The 21109-nt window shown below is 44.1% G+C and overlaps 1 protein-coding gene across 2 annotated transcripts in view; it reads right to left on the bottom strand.

Moving 5' to 3' along the window:
* The window catches only part of POLA2 (DNA polymerase alpha 2, accessory subunit), a 146616-nt gene that overhangs the window by 57337 nt on the left and 68170 nt on the right, over positions 1 to 21109 (bottom strand). For both annotated transcript variants that reach the window (XM_082270916.1, XM_082270917.1), the window contains exons 9-11: positions 19990 to 20145; positions 6135 to 6197; positions 4470 to 4512 (exon numbers count right to left, since the gene is read on the bottom strand). In XM_082270916.1, the coding sequence (XP_082127042.1) occupies positions 4470 to 4512; positions 6135 to 6197; positions 19990 to 20145 (262 nt within the window). The remainder of the gene's footprint in view (positions 1 to 4469; positions 4513 to 6134; positions 6198 to 19989; positions 20146 to 21109) is intronic.

The following is a 21109-nucleotide window of genomic DNA, read 5'->3' as shown; positions in this document are numbered from 1 at the left end:
AGGGAGTAGGAGCCCATCCAACAGCCAGTTCAGATGTAGTGAGGGAGGAAGGGGCTCTCTTTGAGAAAAAACAAATACAGTGGAGTAGGAAGCCTGGTCTTTCATGAAAGCACCTAAGAGCTCCTGACTCCCCCACTAGGTGTTCCCCTGCCAGAGGAAACACAAAAACTAATGAGATGAGGGGGATAAGCCTCCTTTTAAAGTTTGGTGGAAGTGGTGTTTCCTGTTGGCAAGTGGGAGGAACCACTCTCAGGTGCTGTCCTGAAAGACGTTTAGGAAAATAGGAGTTTCCCATTCTGCTCCCCAAACAAAACTGAGTCAGGCTAAGGAGGAGTCCCTTATAGTGCAGTTGCACATCTCTCCCAGTAAGGAGTAAGTATCTCCAATGGTTTAGAGAGGCTGGATTCATCCTTTTTATGGATAGTGTAGGATCCACTGACACTGGGGTACTTTGACGTAGTGGTGGGCATGAGCACGATACGGCCATATGGTGGGACTAAATCCCCATTTCTATTTATTGATTGCCTTTTTATTTTATAGTCATTTCTTTTGCATGTGTGCGCTATTCTCTGTAAATATGCATGTTGCTTGCTTCATAGCTGAACCAGCTTTAGAAATGCATGTTCAGGGTGTGCCCCCTAGTTCTTTGTTTGTTTTGAGTCAGGCTAAGTGCTTCCCAGCCATTCATCTGGGAGATTTGCATTTCATCAATTAATACAGAGCATCCTCTAGTTGGCAGGGGTGGAGATTGTCATGTCATCTGCCCCACTCTCTCTCTCTCTCAGCCAATCAAAGGAAGCCCTGACGCTAAGCCTGACTTAATTTTGTCTGGAGAGCATAATGGGAAGTTCCCATTCTGTTGCCAGAACACACAGTTTATCCAGTGCTTCCAGTGGGCGCATCTGTTAGTGAGAAAAATAGTTTGGATCGCCTTGGCTCAATAAGCACTTCTCAGATAACAAGCTTTTAAAGAGGTTCAGAAATGATCATACATTTATTACATATCCAAATGAAACAGAGGATAGAAAAACGTACAATACAAAAGACAAATGAATGGTGTGAACAGTTTGGGTTAAGGCGATTTTTGACCTAAATTCCTTAATGTGGTTGTAAACCCTTCAATATACCCAGTGAAGTGACTGGCCTCAGGTGATGTATAGAGATTAAACAAATCCTCCTCCATAAAGCTGTACCTGTCTATCTGCAGTCTTCTCTTCTCTACATCTATTCAAAGAGCTACATTTATAAAACTTGTCTGAGAGTTCAGGAAAAAAAAAAGAGAGCGGAGAGCTGGAGTTAGAGAACTCTGATTGGAGGGAAGGGACACACCCCCTCGGAACAGGAACAGAGCTGAAGCTGTCAATCTGCTGGAGCTCCCACTCGTCACCTTTTTACTCTTGGTGTCAGGAAAACTTGCCAGAAGTAACTGATGCTGATCGCAGATGAACAAAGCAACAGACAAAAGTGACACTTTTTGCTCTTAATTGATACAAGTATACATTACAAAGGGATATGCTTTGTTCATATTTTATGCAGAAAAAAGGGGGGGAGATTGGCGCAATCGGACGGCACGAGCTGCTGCGATAATCTGGATATGGGCAAAAAGCAGATGGCAGAGTCCAGTGGAATTGCTAACACTTTGATGGCTGCAGGCTTTGTAGGGTGAAGTAACCCTGTATGGATCCAAGACAAAGAGAGAGAGAAGACCAAGCGCCAATCTAAGTGTAGCAATAAAGTCAATTTAATAGCAATTTAAAAGAATATTACTCACAAGCGAGCGTAAAAAACAGGCATCTCAATAAGTATGGGGCATCTGGGCACTGTTCATCCAGGGTGTCATTCAGGATCCCTTGTGGAGCTGGCGCTGTGGGGGATGAGCGGCGATCTCCTATTGTGAGGCAGGGGACGTGCAGATCCTTCAGCGGCGGTGTAGCAGCGTGGGTCCCTGGGTCGGAGGGCTATGACATCACTTCCTGGGTATGCTGGTGTGTAGAACGGCGACGCGCTGCGGAGCATGCGCTCCTTCTTCAGGCCGTGGTGGAGGCTGCTACACCGCCGCTGAAGGATCTGCACGTCCCCTGCCTCACAACAGGAGATCGCCGCTCATCCCCCACAGCGCCAGCTCCACAAGGGATCCTGAATGACACCCTGGATGAACAGTGCCCAGATGCCCCATACTTATTGAGATGCCTGTTTTTTACGCTCGCTTGTGAGTAATATTCTTTTAAATTGCTATTAAATTGACTTTATTGCTACACTTAGATTGGCGCTTGGTCTTCTCTCTCTCTTTGTCTTGGATTCATATTTTATGTCTGAGGTTTAAAACCACTTCAAATAACACAATGGCCAAGCTGTTGGCACGCATGCCTTGCAGTTCTGCGTTGTTGCACAATATGTGCAATAACATGGATTAATGTGTAATATAATATGTACAATATGTGCATGTATTTTGTATGTTTCCCCAGTGTCTACATGAGTTTGCTCTCGATGCTCACCACAATCCAAAAACAAGCATGTAGGTTAGTTGGCAGTTGAGTGTTTTTGGGACCGTAACCCTAAAGTTTCAAAGCATAAATTCTATATTTTTAAAAACAAAATCTTTTACAACAATAAAGTGTGACAGTATGTACAGTATAGGTTTAGTTCATTATTCCCAGAGCTAAGCCTAGAGAATCACCAGCTACATTTCTCCAGGATCTAACATGAAGGTAATTGCCACTCAAGATACATATCAGTTTATGTGCATGTTAAATATCTTTTCTGATTTTAATTGCAAGCTACAGATATGCCTTCAGGGAAGGTTTAAAGGATAAGTTCACCTTTTGTAACATGTTACACCCATATTCAATATGTAAAATGTAACAGATGCAGCTACCCCCATTGTGACAGTGACAAGGGGGGATCTTCTCCCTCCACTTGCTGTAACATTTTTTTTTTTTTTTTAAAAACACATTCGTGTGGGGCTCCGCCTGCCCACGTCATTCATTCACAGAGTTCCGTAAAGCCTTTGAGGCCGTCAGCTTGCAGTTCTCAATGAACTACCAGGGCACTGATGAGCATTCGAGTAGCTCATAGACTATTCCTGACAGTGTGAAAATGCCTGGCCATACAATGTAAACCGTAAATGCATAAAGGCTATATAATGAAAGGGGCTATGTACTATTATTTTTAATTGTTTAAAATCTTTCTTTCCTGAAACTTCTTTTCTAAAATGAAGGTGCGTGTTATATACCGATAAATACAGGTAAGGTAACTTTAAATGTATACAACTTAAAGTAGTTGTAAAGGCTAGCCATGTTTTACCTTAACCAATATAGGACCAAGCCTATTTCTGACACTTGTTGTTTACAAGTTAAAATCAGCACCTCGGCCGCCGCTGGGACCACTTATGTCAAAGCAGGCCACCCCCGTTTAAAAAAATACCGGGGTTATGGCATCTATCTGCTGCCATAACCTGTTGTTTAACCTCAAAGTAGCGACATAAATACACGGTGGGCGGTCCATAAGTGGCTAATGCAGTCTCTGCATTAAGGCAAAAAAAAAATGTTCCCAGCATTTGTATTACTCCCCACTTCCCCCACCAAATACTTACCTGTGTCCTCACTCACTCCAGCACTGTGCCATTTGTAGCGGCTCTCTCCTCTCTCTTGCTGCATTCATAGGACAGAGGCGGCAGTGGGAGCAACTGGCTCCTACTGCTGTCAGTGAAATCCTGTGAGGAAAGAGAGGGCGGGGGGGCTGCGCCGAGCCAAACTGTGTGAGTCTATGGACACACAGAGCCTGGCTCAGGGGCAAGACTGCAGGTGTGCAGAACCCCAGAAGAGGTTTGGGGCTACTCTGCGCACCAATTTTGCCAAGAGCGGGTAAGTATAGATCTGTTTGTTATTTTAAAAACAAGCCTTTACAATCACTTTAAAAATGTAACTAAAGGCAAAGCATTTTTTCAAACCTTTGGATAGCGCAAGGTAAGGTTATAACCCGTCAGTTTTTTTTTTTTTTTTACATTTGTGTCTCAATGGGGAGATTTCACTTCCTGTCCCATAGCCAAAACATGAAGTGAGAGAAAACCCCTCCACAGTGAGTTAATCATGGGGTGTCACCAGAACTAGTGACCCCATTAGAAGATTGCCCCTATATTACTGTTCTGATTTCAACCCAAAATGTGGGATTTTCTTTTACTTTCAATGATGACAGTAAACAGGACAAATAGAGAGGGTGAATCTCCTAATGAGGGCACCGACAGCAATAAAGCCTGATTGTAATTCTTCTCCACTCTATCCAAAATAAAAAGTTTTGCCTTTTTAGTGACACGCATAGTGTTTTACCTGTAGTTTTATATTAAATACACCAAAGTAAAAGGCAGTACAATTACTTTTGCTGTACAATTACAAAGCATAACCAGGACATTCCACCGATATCCCATTTTGAGAAGGACCTACCCTATACACTGTACAGCTTTGAGTGCTTACCTTCCAAATCCTCTGTTGCCTGATAAAATGGGAGTGGCACTCCCTGAAATGAAAGAAATCATTTTGAGAGGACAATATTTTGCACAATAAATATACAGTATTTAATACTATTTTTGCTTAATATGACTCAGGGTAAAATTCCGTTAACCCTTTTGCTGCCAGGGCCTGCACTCCACTTTTAAACATAGGTGGCCATATCATTTTTTAGATTTTTTTCCCCTTGTTTTTTTTATTTTTCACTTAGTTTTCAGAGTTTGTAGAAGACCCCCCCAAACCATACATTTTCTGAAAGCACAGGACAGGTAGAATAAATAGAAAATGCTACTGATTTTTTAGGTTCCATAATGGTTGTGCAAATGTTTTTCAAAATATCACTTTTGCTAAAAAAAAAAACTACTGATGCCGCTCATTGAGTTATATTATTATTATTATTATTTTTAAATTAAAAAAACAAAAAATATATAAGTTTTAACAACACACGACAGAACATGTGCACAACAGACACCAGTATGTGCGCACTGACTTGCATTTTCAAGTGCATTAATATGTGTTGAATTAGGGAAGCCAAAAATTGCGGTTAAATGATGCACTACAATTCATAGTAATAAATTACCATGCGTCACAGTGCACTACAACACAAGTGCCAGCAAGGTGCCTTGGGGAGCCATTAGCAATAAAAGCAGCCCGTTTTTTGTGTGCTGTGGCATGCATGTTCCCAAATCACAAAGAATAGGGAATTGTTCCTTTTAACTTTGTTTTTACTTTAATAATTTATTTATACTCCTGGGGGAAGGTATATACTCCTGGGGGAAGGGGGGTTTTAGTGAAATATTAGGGGTCTGATGTCTGAATCAGCGGACACAGCATAGATAGCGGGCTGTGCAGGGGAGATTGAAGTTTTTTTCCGACAACCACATGTGACAGGATCTGCCGCTTCTCACCCTCACAGCCTGCGGTCTCCCCTGCAGTAGTGGGAAGAAAAGGAGGAGATTGGAGGACACAGGATTTTATTTTTTACCAGTGCCCAGTAGGGAGGATGATTGTAATAATTGTGGCGGGACATAGCAGGAACAGCAGCGAAGAGGGCGCCATTTTTAAAATGAATTGCTATGATTAGCGACTTATTAGCAGCTGATCATAGCTATCCATTTATTTGGCAGAGTCATGAGAATCATTCTGAAAAAAGTTCATGTTTACTGAACGCCCAATGACCTTACAGCAGAGTGGGAAATGCAGCTGATGGCCAGCTGGAAATGGTTCTGTAGGTCTGTATGCCTTACATCAATGTCAGTGAAAGGGGTAATTGTTAAGCAAACCTATTTTCAAAAAAGTAATCCAGCACATGCACAAAAGGAAAGCTAGATTGCCCTTCCTGTGCCCTGTAACTGGTTTCTGGGCATGACAGGCAAGCTGAATAGCCGGGTATAATAAGTGGAAGTAATAAAGCCAGTTACAGACTTTGTGAAGAAAAAAGTCAAACATGTTCCCAAGCAGGAAAGGCAGTCTGAATAATCAATAGTTAGACACAAGGTGTGAGGAGTTGGGCCAGCCATTACCTTTATAAATAAACTTTGTAATCAGAGTAACAATAGTTATCAGAGGACATTTTGCTATCAGAGATCAGTCAATGATAAAATGTGCATTATTGTTAGCCTGTATTCTTACCTCATAAAGCTTGGAAGCAACAAATTTTCTACCAGTGCTGTTGGTACCTTCCATAACCACGACCTAAAACATAAGAACGGCATAAAGAAGCTGCCATAAGAACTAAATGTGTACCTGAATGGGTAAGCCAACTATGTATGCAAAGTTTGCCAGCAGATTTTTAAAGCGGTATTAAATCCAAAAACAAAAAAGTAATTTGTTGCAGTTTACCAATTCTTAAAAGTGGTGGCTGCATTTGTTTTCTTTACTAACTACTGGAGAAGCAATTTGGTCAATCTGGGAAGAGGGTAGTGTTCAATGCAGCTGAACTCTAGCTAACAAAATTTTAAGAAAAGTTCCAGCCTGGGGGAGAAATTAAAAGTCAGCAGCTACAAATACTGACTTTTATACAAGGACACTTGCCTGTTCAGGGAGCCCACAATGTCAGCACCCCAAGCCAATCTGTCCATCAACTCTGTGTGCAGGCACTGGCATCTTACGTAGATCACCGCACAACGATTGCGATGATCTTACTTGGAAGTGGGAGCGGGAACCTGGGGTTGACAAGTATCTGCTCCCCCTGAAAGGTGCAAAATGTGACAGCGGAGGGGGGTGGAGGAAAACAAGCAGAGCTTCGCTTTAAGCAGCTAAAGCTACAGTTTTTTACATCAGTGAAAAAAAAGCCGACCATTGAAGGCTCCCTGACAGGGTTAAATGGTTTGTCCCAACCTTTTAACTGCTACTTTTGCTTCACAGATGCAGCAGGATTAGCAGGTGACAAAGTGAAATAATAAAACTACAACTACTATTTAGGAATCGATACGCTACACAATATATAAAATGTTTGTTTTGGGGTTTAACACTGCTTTACGAACCTGTACTACATGAACCTAGATAACCGTTGAGTGGACTTGCTCAATGGATGTGCTGCTAGTAGGAAAAAAAAAAAAAAAAAACAGTAAGGTTCTCTTGTGTGTAAGTAAATACAGTTAGAAGGAGAATTTTAGTTTTTTCAATGCACACTTAAAAAGATATTAACTGAAAGTTGTGGGAAATAATAAGCCTAGATTTTTGTTTCTATGTAAAAACTGGATTTTTGTCTTACCGTAAAATCCTTTTCTCTGATGTCCATTGATGGACACAACTCCATATATTTTCTTTGCCCAACTGTACCTTTTGTGTATGGGGTTCCCAGGGGTCTGTTTTTTGTTGGATTATTTTGATCTTTCTTTGATCTTTTATTCATATGTTTTTTTTTTTTTATTCTTTTGTCTAATTTTGAAATTTTGGAACACTCTATTTCGTCTAACATATTTTTTTGTTTTCCAAACTGTTCCATTAAGTGGTTATGGGTCATCATTGTATGTCTGGCCTGCTGTGAATGGCTGGTTAGCCACACAGCCTGCCAGAGGAGACAACAACATTATGTGTATCCCTCACATTGTTGTATTATGTGCACTTTTTATGAGGGTGTCCTGCTGTAGTTGGCTCACTTTTTCGTTTCCTGTGCTCTCCTGCACGGTCATCCAGCAGTGGCTGCTGGATCTGTGTTGGTGGGCGATGGGTTGGAGGAGATTTCTGTGGCTTGTTTTGTTTGTGATTTTTTTTATTTTTTTTTTATTCATGTTTCATATGACATGTTAGTATGGAAAGGCAAGGAGCATTGTAACAGACTTACCTCTCCACATTCCATGCGCCGGTTCGTGGATCCATCGGCATATCACGTGACTCCGCCCATCCGCAACTTAAGGCGCCAACTTCAAATTCCTGGCATCTCAGCAACACAGCAGACGCCGAGGAGCAGCTCCCGCAAGCCGTTCTTTTCTCTGTCACCACTTGGACTGCCATCCGTCCTCCCTTCTCTCACACCAGTACTAGGATCACTGCGGCATCTACTGGCAGAACAGTGAACTACAACATCTGCTGACTACAGCATTAATACAGCAAACAGCAAGTATACTGCCTTGATTCTAAATTGTTTTCTCTGCTAAAGGTCTCACTGTGAGGTTATTGTAGCCTGTATCACCAAACCTAACATTGATAAACATAGCTTCATTACTGAGTGGTTGACTTCCGCAGCGGAGGTCCACATAAAAAATTGCGTGAGTTGTTACAAGCATTGACTCACAATAGTGTAGTGGGAGTGCATCTTTAATTGATGTATTGGTTAATTGTTCAATTGCTTAATTGCCATACCATGCTTACTTGTATTATACATATATATATATATATATATATTTCATGCAACGTATGTATATATGAGGTTTGAGTAAGCGCTGACTTTAGTGCGAAATGCATTACATTTTATGTTCCTGTCATACCTGTGATGTGATTTTAATAAGTGGTGCACCGAAATTTGGGAAAACCAAAATTTTAGGCCGAAAATGGCCCTATCCCATTTCAGCAAAAAACGGGTCATATATGCCGAAAATTAATGGCTGCCACAGCAGCAGCTTTCACTTTAACATATATGGTGTGTGACCGGTCACGGCCGGCTCCCGAGACCCACCATTTGTACCTCCTCGCCCGCCCTGTGCTAGACTGGTTGTTAGAAATGCCAGCCGCCTGGCGTCTAGCAACCAGTGATGTCACAGTCCCGAGGAGGAAAGTGAGGCCTAGAAGAGGACCCAGCATGCAGAGCGGAGGAGTATCTTCCTCCTCCGCGCCTATTACTGACTCTCTGGCTCCACCCACCTCCTCCCTCCATCTTCTACTGTATGGCCGCTGCGGATAGGAAGGACAGGAGCAGAACCAGGAGTCAACCTGCTATCTGAGGGGAGCAGTGAGTGACAACATATTATGTGTTATGATGTGCATCGTTTCCCTATACTTAGCTACCCCCTGGCACTATACCTGTATAATGCAGCTATGGGACAGGTATATAGTGCCAGGAGCATCTATATACAGGCTGTAACTATTTTAAAATCATTTGGGGGGAAAAAAAAGTAATTTTCGGTTTTCAGCCAAGGACATCCTGAATTTTCGGTTTCTGTTTCGGTCCAGAATTTTCATTTTCTGTGCATCCCTAATTTTAATACTTCAATAAAGTTACCAAGGAGTGCAGCAATATTCCAGATTTTTGCATGTCTCCAACTCCATATGTTCTTGACCCTTAGGTTTATGCTGCGCCCTCCCCTACAGGTGTAGGACACCAGGCGGAAAAAAGTTGGACTATGCCTATAGGGCAGTCCCAGGGGGTATACCTCCCACTTCCTGCTACAGGTCTTCAGTTTTGTAACAAGCAGTGTCAGAAGAACATATAATCCAACTCATTAGAGGGGTGGGTGCTGTGTCCGTGAACATCAGAGAAAAGGATTTTACAGTAAGACAAAAATCCAGTTCTCTTTTGTTCATTGACAGACACAGCTCCATATCTTCTTGACCCTTGGGATGTCCCAAAGCAGTGTCAACATGAGGGGTGGGAAGAACACAGCAATAAACATACTTCCCATAGGCTAAACGTAGCCAACCAGGTAAAACAGGTGCTTTATCAGGAACAACTGGACCTCACCTGACAAAAAAGTACACCCTTAAAGAGGACTAATCCTCTCCAACAGCAGCCTGCAAACCATTGCGGCCAAAAGAAGCATCTGCAGATGCCAGCACATCCACCTTATAAAATGTTGTGAAAGTATGCACGGACGACCAGGTATCCGCCTTGCAAACCTGCACCACTGACGCCTGATGACGTAAGGCCCAAGAGGCACTAAGCGCCCTTGTAGAATGCGCCTTAACAGGGAAAGGAGGATCCTGACCCTTAATGGAATAGGCCTGCACCACCGTCTGCCTAATCCATCTGAAAATGGTTGCAGCAGACCCGGCCAGCCCCTTACAGGGTCCATCCGTAGGGACAAATAGGGAATCCGATTTTTGGAAAGACTCAGTCGCTGTCAGGTACACCGATTGCCTGAACCACATCCAAAGAAGGTAAGGCAATCTATTTATCTATTTTATATCAATCTGTTATTTCACAATGCCTTTATTTAAATGGAAACCACAGACGTCCTTGGGAAGGAACGACTGGCAGGGATGAATCACCACTTTATCTCAGTGAACCACCAATTAAGGTGAACGACAAAACAAGCTGCCATCTCCGACACCCTACCTGCAGAAGAAAAAGCCACCAAGAAAGCTACCTTCTGGGACAATCTCGCAAATATTTTCCAACAGCGGTTACTAAAGAACCGCCAGTACCAAGTTGAGATCCCACAATGGAGACTGCACTGGAAGAGCCAAGTGACGAATAACCACAGAAAGCGTAGCCAAGAGACAATGAAAGAAAACTGCTGAGGCTAAACCTGACCCTTGATGGTACCCAAGGCCAGACGCTGCTCAAAACCTCGTTGGAGGAAAGCCAAAAAGGAGCAGGAGTGAAGAGATTCACATTTCGCAAAGTACGCTCTTCAAACGCGATGGTAAATCTACCTAGAAGTAGATTTACTAGCTAGCAGCAGTGTGCAAATCATCGATTCAGACAACCCTCTAGCCTTCAGCACCTGGCTTCCGACAGCAAAGCCACTAAAGCCAGCGACTGTAAAGCAAGATGGAAGATTGGCCCTAGAGCCAACAGATCTCCTTTAAGAGGAAGTCTCCAAGGAGCAGAGACGATCAACCATATCAGATCTGCGTACCAAGACCGGCATGGCCAATCGTGGGCCACTAGGATGGCCGTAATCCCTTCCTGCTTCGAGCCCATGCAGGAGTCTTGGCAGAAGTTCTAGAAGAGGAAAGATGTATATCAGATGATACCGGTTCCAAAGGAGCCACCAGTGTGTCTGTGGCATTGGCCAAAGGATCCAGAGACTGTGCCAAAAACCTAAGCACCTTCCTGTTGAGACAAAAGGCCAACAGGACCAACTAGGGAGTTCCGCACCGGAGACACAACTGATGAAACACCTTCCAGAGTCCAGACCCCCTGAGCCCAATACGTGCCAAAAAACACCACCCCACTCGGACAGGCTGGCATCCGTGGTGACCACCATCCAGTACAGGGGAAGCAAGATTTACCTTGTTGAAGCGCTGGAGAGCGAAGCCACCCATTAGCGACCCTCTCCTACCCTGGCTCAACAGGATCAGAATGTCTACAGACTGTGGATTCTTACCCCACATGGCAAGAATCACTCTTTGCAGAGATCTCATGTGGACAGATTTTGGAACTCGTCCCATGAAAGGAACACCGTGGCTGAGGCAGAGTCCAGAACAGACCCAGATAGTCCAACTAGGTGGACGGAACCAGAGCCAATACCTGTAAATTTACTTTCCAATCAAACTCCTGCAGAGTCCACACAGTAATCTCCCGGTTGTCCTTCAGAGCAGTTGGAGACTCTGCTCGCAGAAGAAGATCATCCAAGTACTCCAGTACCACAATCCCCCGCTGGCGCAACAATGACAACACCGGGGCCAACACTTGCGAAAAGCTGAGAGGTTGAGGTGAGACCTCTTGATATTGCTCCTTGCCAACAGCCAAGCAGAGGAAGTGTGGATGACCAACATAACGGAATATGAAGGTAAGCGTCCTTAATATCAATAGAAGCCAGAAGATCCCCCTGATGTAGGGAGTCCAAGATTGGAGGTACCTCGTTTTCCTTCCTGGGACCTGCAAACGTGTTCGAATAAAACCCAAGAAACAAAACGTTCTGATTCTGAGACCGGAACAATCACCCCTTGTACCGTAGTAGCAAGTCTTGCACCGCCCCTAAGAGACCTCGAAGGCGGTCTGGGGATAAATACAGGTTGGAAGGAAAAAAACCTCTGGAGGAGAAGACCTAAAACTCGATCTTGTAGCCAGACCGAATCAGCTTGTGAACCCACTTGTCTTGAATCAGGGAGGTCCACAGGTCCGGAAAGAAGCGTAGACTTCCTCCCCCACCCCAGATACAGGTGAGGGGAGTTCTGGAAGGACCCGCTCTCGGCCTACCAGACCAGGTCCTCATGGAACCTCCGGAGGAGGTCTTTCTAGGTAGACTCCGAACAGGCGATTTCCTACAGGGAAGATAACTTAAGGCTTTCTGGAAGTCCGGTTAGCAGACCAGCAGTTAAGCCATATCATGCGCCGAAGGATCATTGCGGTCATGGACAGCCCAGAAACGAAGGGAGCCGCATCCAGAGAGGCATCACAGACGAACTGCAACCCCTGAACCAACTAATCCACAAGCCCCACAAAGGCAGAATGAAGCTGTTCCCCCTCCAAATCCTGGCGCAAAAGCTTTGCCCACTCGGAAAAGTCAGAAAACCAAAGCTATGGCGAACACCGGCCTAAGGACCGAACCAGCCATCGTAAACATGTGGCAGACCAAAGTCCCGGCCCTTCTGTCAAAAGGATCTTTTAAAATCGGAGATTCCTCCACCGGAATCAAGGTGGATTTATTGAGCCTGGAGACCTGAGAGTCTACCACAGGTGGGAGTGCCCACGTACTCAACAGAGACTCCTCGAGGGAAACCGTTCATTTTACATTTAGAACAACTCCACTGACTCACAAAAATTTTGTCACAGTAGGCGGGAAAAAAAGGCAATACCTTTGCCGCTTTAGAGGATCTGCGGGCCCCAAGGGGACCAGCACCTCTGATGCAGCAGCGGTAGCTGCTTCCCCCCATATTAAAGTTTCTCGCACTGATACAATCAGTGCACCCACCAGCACCTTTTCATGCGCATATGCAGTAAAAGAGGAATCATCTTGACTGTCAGAGCACTCGAAGTGCGTGGACGCAGACCCAGTAGGGTCGCTATATACTAAGCTCACCCTGAAAACATAACAAGGAGGGGTGGCCGCCGACCTCAGTCCCACAAGGAGACGCCGGCCAAAGGTTCACCAAAGGACCAACTATTAGACCCCTGCAAAAAAGCAAAAGGGTCGCCCTCCATAGAAGACATAATAGGACATAGCCGCCTTGAGGAGGAGGGGCAACCCGCTGTGACGCGGATGCGCAGGTAGGGTACCCTAGTCCACACAATAATGGCTGCTACAATTCATTAAAAATGAAGTTCAAGGGTGGCGCCAGGTTGACCATATGGCCCAACAGGTCACAGCCTAAATTTCAGTGGAGGCCCACCAGCAATAGCCCAGATTCATAGTCCGGCAGATGCCCAGGGAGAGAGTTGGGGGGCTTCAGCTAAACTCACTGAGGCCGCCCCTCAATGGTGGTGCCCAAAGCGACTGCATGGTCCAGTAGGCCGCAAGCTGCAGCGTAAATTTATGAAGTCGCCCAGCCGCGAGCCCCAGCGGAGCCAACCACCCAAGGCATCAGGGGGGAAGGCGGATGCCCGTCAACAGCTCAGACAGCTTGTTCAGTCAGCCGCGAAGTTGCGCCGCGTACCCACGGATGGTAAAACCCTCCGCTCCCCCAGCCCAACAACCGCCGCAGGGAGCCCAAAGGACATCCCTGACCCAGTCACTAACCCCCAGGAGGCAGGTAACCCTCTCAAAAAAACCCTGTTGTACAACCTGGTCAGCAAAACCACATACAACCCCCCCCCCCCATCAGGAGCATGTGGCAAAGCTTAGTCATACATCACCCGGGGAGGGGTGGGTTGGGGGCCAAAAGATCCACTGTGACTGTTCAGAGGGGCTGGGGGGGATGGAGGGGAACCCGGGGGTCTGACCATCCCAGAGAGGAGCCCAGGTCCACCCCGAAAGACTACCAAGGGAGAGGGGGGACACTTCTTACCACACCATGGAACTGGTTGGACACCACTCCAGGCAGATCACCGCACCATCTTGGAATGGGGGTGCTGCGGGGCAGAGGCACGCTGCGACACAGGTCGTGTCCAGGGAGTTGCGTCCCCACGAGGCATTTAACTCGCCGGCCAGCCCCTGTCCAGTGGGGCTATGTCACGGCCAACCTAGCGTGGAGCTAAGGTTGAGTCGCTCTCACTAGCCAGACTGGGAAGACTGCAAGGATCTAGGATATCCAGTCCGTCGCCCAGTCTGGGAGTTGATTGTAGTTCTCACAGGAACAGAAAATAATAAAAGAAGAAAAAATTGTTTCAAAAGGGAAAAAATGCTAGGACCAGAGATCCCAGCAAGGAACTAGGTCCTTACTCCTGACTAGGCAGAAAAAACTGAAGACCTATAGCAAGAAGTGGGAGTATACCCTCTGGGACGGCCCTATAGGCGTAGACAAACTTTTTTCCACCTAGTGTCCAGCTTTTAGTGGAGCTGTGTGCGTCAATGAACGAAAGAGAAATTCATAATTATCTTCTTATCTAGCTTTAATCTAATTGTTTAGCCTTTTTATTCTATTTTCTCATTGCTAAATGGAGCACCAAACTCTCTCTGGTGGTCAGAGGCAATCTGGCTTATGCGTCTTAAAGTGAAGCTGTCATAAGACAAGTACATGGGCTGCTGTTGCTAGCCTCCAACCCCAATGGCTGCCTAGCTGTCTGGTATTTATACTTTTTTAATCACAGGCCCAGAACAGAAATATGGCAGAATTCCTTATATCAATATTTGTTCCAGTTTAGTGATTCAGGAAATACTGATGCCCAAGCTATAACATGAGAACCAGGCAAATAAAAATTTGAGAAGGAATAGCAAGCAATGGCAGCCTACTATTTTTAAAAACAGGTTTCTGTTAATCTAGCACAAGGAAGACTAGTGCTTCTATGTCAACATTAGGATTTTTAGCTTATCTGTAAAATTATTTTCTTGTGGTACATTACAGGACACAGATGAGTTAAAGTGGTTCTAAAGGTCAAACTTTATTTTTTTCTTTTTTTTTAAAGAACAAACATTGTATTCTTACCTGCTCTGTGCAGTAGCGGTCCTAGCTTCATCCACTCCTGCAAATTGCCCTCAATAGAAAATAGTTTGCTGAGGGGGCACTCGAGCAGGCTCGCTCCCGAGCCAAGCTCCTGTGAATGGACATTGTCCATTCAAAAACGGAGCGTGGCTTGGCCCTGCCCTCTCCTCATTAGCTCACTGGCTGTGATTGACAGTAGTAGGAGCCAATGGCTCCCGTTTCCGTGTGGGCCAATAAGGAGACCGACATGGGAGAGTGACGCGACTCTCATGAACATCACTGGATCGAGATAGAGCTCAGGTAAGTATAGGGGGTGGGGCTGGCGATTATAGAATGCATTCATGTAAAAAAACCTTCTGCTTTTAGAACCACTTTATTAGTCATTATTGCATGGGTTATGCTGCCAACTTCAGGTGAACGGACACTACTCAGGAAAAAAGAAAAAGCAGGACCCCCCCCCCCCCCAAAGAATAACCCCTTCCAGCTCAGCCTTGGTTTGGTGGAAATAAATGAGGAACACAAGCCAGAGGGAAGAGATGTCTGTGTCTTGTGATTTTCTCCAAGAAATGTATTTTACAAGTAAACCAAAAATCCTAATTTCTTAATCGTACATGTCAGGACACCGAGGAGTTTATAGTCATTACTACATCCGATGTCCCAAAGCAATGAATTTAAGCGGAGGGCAACACAACAAGGCCAACAAGCCCAAATCCCTTAACATAAAAGGGAGATACCTTCAACCAAAACTGGTATCTGCAGAGGCAAAAACATCCACCTGATAGAACTTCGTAAACATGTAAAAGAAGGCCAGCTAGCAGCCTTACAAACTTGAACAGAAGTCAATGCTGAACGTCCCAAGAAGCACTGACACTGCTAGTGGAATAAGCCTTGGCCAGGAAAGGAGGAACCTCACCCTTGATCCCATAGGCTTGAGAAATGAGCTGACAAATCTACCTAGAAATAGTGGATTTAGAAGCAGCCTGACTCTTACAAGGTTAGTCAGGCAATACAACCAGGGAATCAGACTGATGAAAAACTAAGCTGTAAAATGTCAGATAAAGGTGGATGATGTTCTAGCTGTCCAAAGTGTGAAGCACTTCTCTTTGAAAGCTTAGGAGTAAGACATAAGGGAAACTGCCTTAGGAAAGAAAGAGGATCCAGGACCCAACACCATTATATCCTAGTAAAGAACCAAAGGTTTGGTGCAGCCAACTTCAAGACTCCGTGAGCCGAGGTGATGGACCCTGAAGAGACAATCTTGCGTGTAAAAAGCATCAAGGGAATCAAATGGATAAGGCTGAAAAACTGACAAGACCAAGTTAAGGTCCCACAGAGATAGAGGAGGGTCGCATAGGAGGAACAAGCCAAGTAAAAATTCTGAAGAAAAGATCTCACAAAAGAATGAGACTCAACGGGTGTAAAAAAAAAAAAAAAAAAAAAACACAGCGAAGGCTGACACTTGTCCCTTGATGGTACTCAAAGGACATCTCCATCCCAGACTCAAGAAAAGCACAATCTGGCCCACAACATACAGTTAAGGATGAAACTTATAAATTTAACACCAAGCAAAGGATGACTTTCTGGCCCTAAGATAGGTGGGAAATCACAGTCTGAAACTCCCTCACCTCTCAGGACCTGGGCTTCAAAAGGCACACTGTCAAAGCTAGAAACCGTAAAGCAGGATTGAATTTTGGAACCTGAGACACCAGGTCTGGTCAATCTGGAAGAGCCCACAGCTTGGCTGCCAAGAGGTTTACGATGTCTGCATACCATTTTCTTCTTGGACAGGCCAGGATGATCAGGATCCCCAGAACGCCTTCTACCTTTATCTTGTGTAATAGGAGAGGAAGGACCTGAACTGGAGGGAAGGCATAGATCAGAAAACATTTATGCCAGGGAGTCACCAGTGCATCCACCACACTGACCAGAGGATCCCTAGTGTGGGAAACAAACCTGTTCAGTTTCTTGTGAATCTGGACAACAACTGGCTCTGAGGAAGAGGGGGATCTCCCCTCAAAATGCATTAGCCATCTTGGTTGTCCTCCAACTTGCTGGGAACCTGGTTAGTTTGTGTTTTCTATGGGCCCTGATATGCTTTTATCATTGATTGGTTTGTGAGTATATATATTCTTACAATGGGGATCCCTAGGGATCTCAACAACCCTGGAACCGGAGCTAACATTTTGGTAACACCCTGGGGCCATGGACAGGCCAAAGGGTAATGCAACACACTGACAGATGAAATCCTACACTGCAAAGCAAAGAAAAAGTTGTTTGATGCTGTAAAATTACAATGTGTTGGTAGGCATCCTTGAGGTCAACTGATGCCAGGAAATCCCGCAGATGAAGCGAAGCAATCACTAACCAGAAAAACTCCATCTTGAATTTTTGAACTTTCAGAAACTTATTGAGACCCTTGAGGTCTAGGATAGGCCAGACATCCACATTTAGCTTGGAAAGATTATGAGGCTGGTTGCTTACAAAAATAACTCCTCTTGGACTCTGAAGGCGTTATTGGCTTTATCAGTAACCTTTGCTTCTTCTTCTTAAGAGGTAAGGGAGTATTACAGTCACCTTATGTACATGGGCATCCAAGGATGGTCCGAGTAAGCATGTGGACAGACATACTGATTATTTGTGAAAGCTGCCTTAGGAATCCTCCCAGGCATCTACTGAAGCTCAGGGCTTTTAGAAAAATTTCCAGAAGCTACCAAATGGCAGGATCTTTTGGATCAGATTCTCTGGAACGGAGCTATTTTTTCGTCAATCCCTTGGCACACTAATACAGAAGTCACCACAGGCTGCAGAGAATTATGCCCTAAACTGGGCTTTCAACCCTTAATTTACGTCTTCTAGGACATCATCCACTGTGTAGGTCTTTGTCAAAAAGGAAATAGCCAGGTCAACAACTGACAAACCTAATTTTTTGTAGAATTCTTTCTCCATGGGGAACCAGTGAATAAATGTTTTTGGTGGCGAAATGATGCGCTGGAAATGACTGTGTATGTGGGATCCAGGGACAGTCACTCTTGCACTGCTGGCCATAGTGACCAATCTGAACAGGACCCAACCTCTGCCCAGATAGGGGTGTTAGGATTAGCCCCGGAAGAACAAAGTCCCAAAAAGAGATCCTTAGAGATCCCCAGAAAAGCATCCATCACCTTCATTCATTAGAACAAAACAGAGACTTAGTAAAGCTGGGAAGGGTTATGCCTGGGTGGGGATTTCTGCCTTTTTTTTGTTGGCCAGTGTCGAATCACCTAAAGGTGTTTGCATAACCCATGTAATGAGGACTGATGACACCTCTGTGTCCTGTGATGTACAATTAAGTAAACTACTTTTTGAAGTCAAAACTATAACTGATTTAGTAATGGTAGCAGGTGCCTTATTGATTCATGTAAATGCAAGTTTCTTTTAGCAAAGATTACACATCTATTGCTTTAGAATGAGTACATTGGTTAAGCAAGTAATTTGTCTGCCAATATATGCTTGTTAATGGCAAGTGGAGATCAGCTACTGTTTACTCTCTTTATAGCAGTCCCAGTATCTGGCTACTTACTGCATTTTACATTGTGTCTAAGATTGAAACCATGAGACTGCTCATATCATATTTTCTTAGAACATTTTCATAGTGCCAGTTGTATGTTTTGTGTGACTCAAACACAGGTAAACAAATATTCCATTCAGATATTTTCTGGGTGGTAACAGAATCCACGACATTGCTAATCCAACATGCACACTTGCTATAAAAGCCTTGCACAAATCCTAAATTGTCAATATCTATACCTTGTTAGGGGTATAACCCTCACGCCACTGGGTGTAATTAACCTAGACGTATTTTATATTAATTAATGGGAGTTGCAGCAGCTGAAGAATGGGTCAGTAGAATGATAGATTAGCCTCTAAAAGAGAAGCCAGCCTCAGTGCTTGCCTCAATATTCTGCTCAAAAAGTGGATAAGTGCTATCAGTGCATATGTAAACCAATACTAATAAACATAAGTTCAACAAAATTCATTCAGATTCACGTGCGATTGTGCAAATAAAATGTACTTAAGTGCTTGATGCTTATAAAGTGAATATGCAAGAAGGACTCCTATTAGCAGAATATCAAAATGTCATGTGCAATTGTGCAAACAAAATGTACCAAAGTGCTTAGTGCTTATAAGATGAATATGCAAGAAAGCTGTCATCAAAAAAAATCAATCAAAAAATTGTCCAAATGTATGATGGATAATCTTGTGTGAAAAACAGTCTTATATACTAAAGGGCAAGTGCTGGAAAAAGTGCTCTTCCCCTTCAGCTTGCAAATGAGCCGAATTCCATCCGTGAGTGTGATCCACTCGTGAAAATAGTTGGGTCACTCACCAGATAAGGTGGGTCCTTTACCTAGTACTTTCAATTTTTTGATTGAATTTTTTTTTGATGACATAGCTTTTTTGCATATTCACCTTATAAGCACTTTAGTACATTTTGTTTGCACAATTGCACATGATATTTTGATATTATGCTTGCACAATTGCACATGATATTTTGATATTATGCTAATATGAGCCCTTCTTGCATAGTCACTTTATAAGCATCAAGCACTTTAGTACATTTTATTTGCACAATCGCACGTGAATCTGAAAGGATTTTGTTGAATTTAGGTTTATTAGTATTGGTTTACATATGCACCGATACCACTTATCCACTTTTTGAGCAGAATATTGAGGCAAGGGCTGAGGCTGGCTTCTCATTTAGAGGCTAATTTATTACAAATCCTAAACAATGTATTAGAAATCTGAACAAACTCTTTTAGTGCTTGTTGTTTTTAACATATCTGCGATTAACCCCTTTCCGGCCCTTTAACAGTTTCTAAATGCAAGTATGCATCAGGAGCTTTCCGGTACCGGCCGGTTACTGTGTCGGGTGCGCACATTCAGCAGAGTAATGTGTTTACATAGGGCCACATATATGCAGCCTCTCCGCATGAAAGCCCACCCGCCGAGAGGCTGCATATATGCGTATAGCTGACAGGAAGTGGTAATAGCTTTTATTATGAACGTCAGTATTATCCATCAAATCACAGCTTGGTTGTTCCAAGTTGATTTACATAAAAAGTTCATGGCTTTTCTGAAATCACAATAAACCAGTCACCTGGCCAGGAAAAAGTGAATATTCCTTCAGGTCTGACAAGTCCACTGGGACATACATCCCCGATGAGTACTCTCTGTCACCTTCCAGAATGACCGACTTGGAGTTCAACTTCCCATTACTGTCGCAAGCAATCTGTCCAAGCACTGTCACCATCTCCTAACAAAGGAATAAAGCAGGTATTCATTTGTAAATGACATTTCTTTTAAATTGCATAGCAGTAGTACCTTTTGTTAAAAAAAAAAAAAAAAAAATGGATAGATTATATATTACAACGGTGAGTACACCCCTCACATTTTTGTAAATATTTTATTATATCCTTTCATGTGACAACACTGAAGAAATTACACTATGCTACAATGTAAAGTAGTGAGTGTACAGCTTGTATAAAAGTGTAAATTTGCTGCCCCCTCAAAATAACTCAACACACAGCCATTCATGTCTACACCCCTAAGTGGAAAAGTCCAAATTGGGCCCAAAGTATCAATATTTTGTGTGGCCACCATTATTTTCCAGCACTGCCTTAACCCTCTTGGGCATGGAGTTCACCAGAGCTTCGCAGATTCCCACTGGAGTCCTCTTCCGTTCCTCCATGGCGACATCATGGAGCTGGTGGATGTTAGAGACCTTGCGCTCCTCGACCTTCCGTTTGGGGATGCCCCACAGATGCGCAATAGGGTTTAGGTTTGGAGACATGCTTGGTTAGTCTATTACCTTAACCCTCAGCATCTTTAGCAAGGCAGTGATCTTCTTGGAGGTGTGTTTCGGGTCGTTATGTTATGTTGGAATACTGCCTTACGGCGCAGTCTTCGAAGGGATGGGATCATGCTCCGCTTCAGTATGTCACAGTACATGTTGGCATTCATGCTTCCCTCAATGAACTGTAGCTCCTCAGTGCTGGCAGCACTCATGCAGCCCCAAACCATGACACTCCCACCGCCATGCCTGATTGTAGGCAAGACAGACTTGTCTTTTAACTCCTCACCTGGTTGCCGCCACAAACGCTTCACACAATCGGAGCCAAATAAGTTTATCTTGGTCTCATCAGACCACAGGACTTGGTTCCAGTAATCCATGTCCTTAGTCTGCTTGTCTTCAGCAAACTGTTTGCGGGCTTTCTTGT

This window comes from Pelophylax lessonae (genome assembly GCF_965119305.1).
Source record: "Pelophylax lessonae genome assembly, chromosome: 10".
Taxonomy (NCBI): Eukaryota; Metazoa; Chordata; class Amphibia; order Anura; family Ranidae; genus Pelophylax; species Pelophylax lessonae.
Note: the sequence above shows the minus strand (reverse complement) of the source record. Positions and strands in the feature narration are given on the sequence as shown.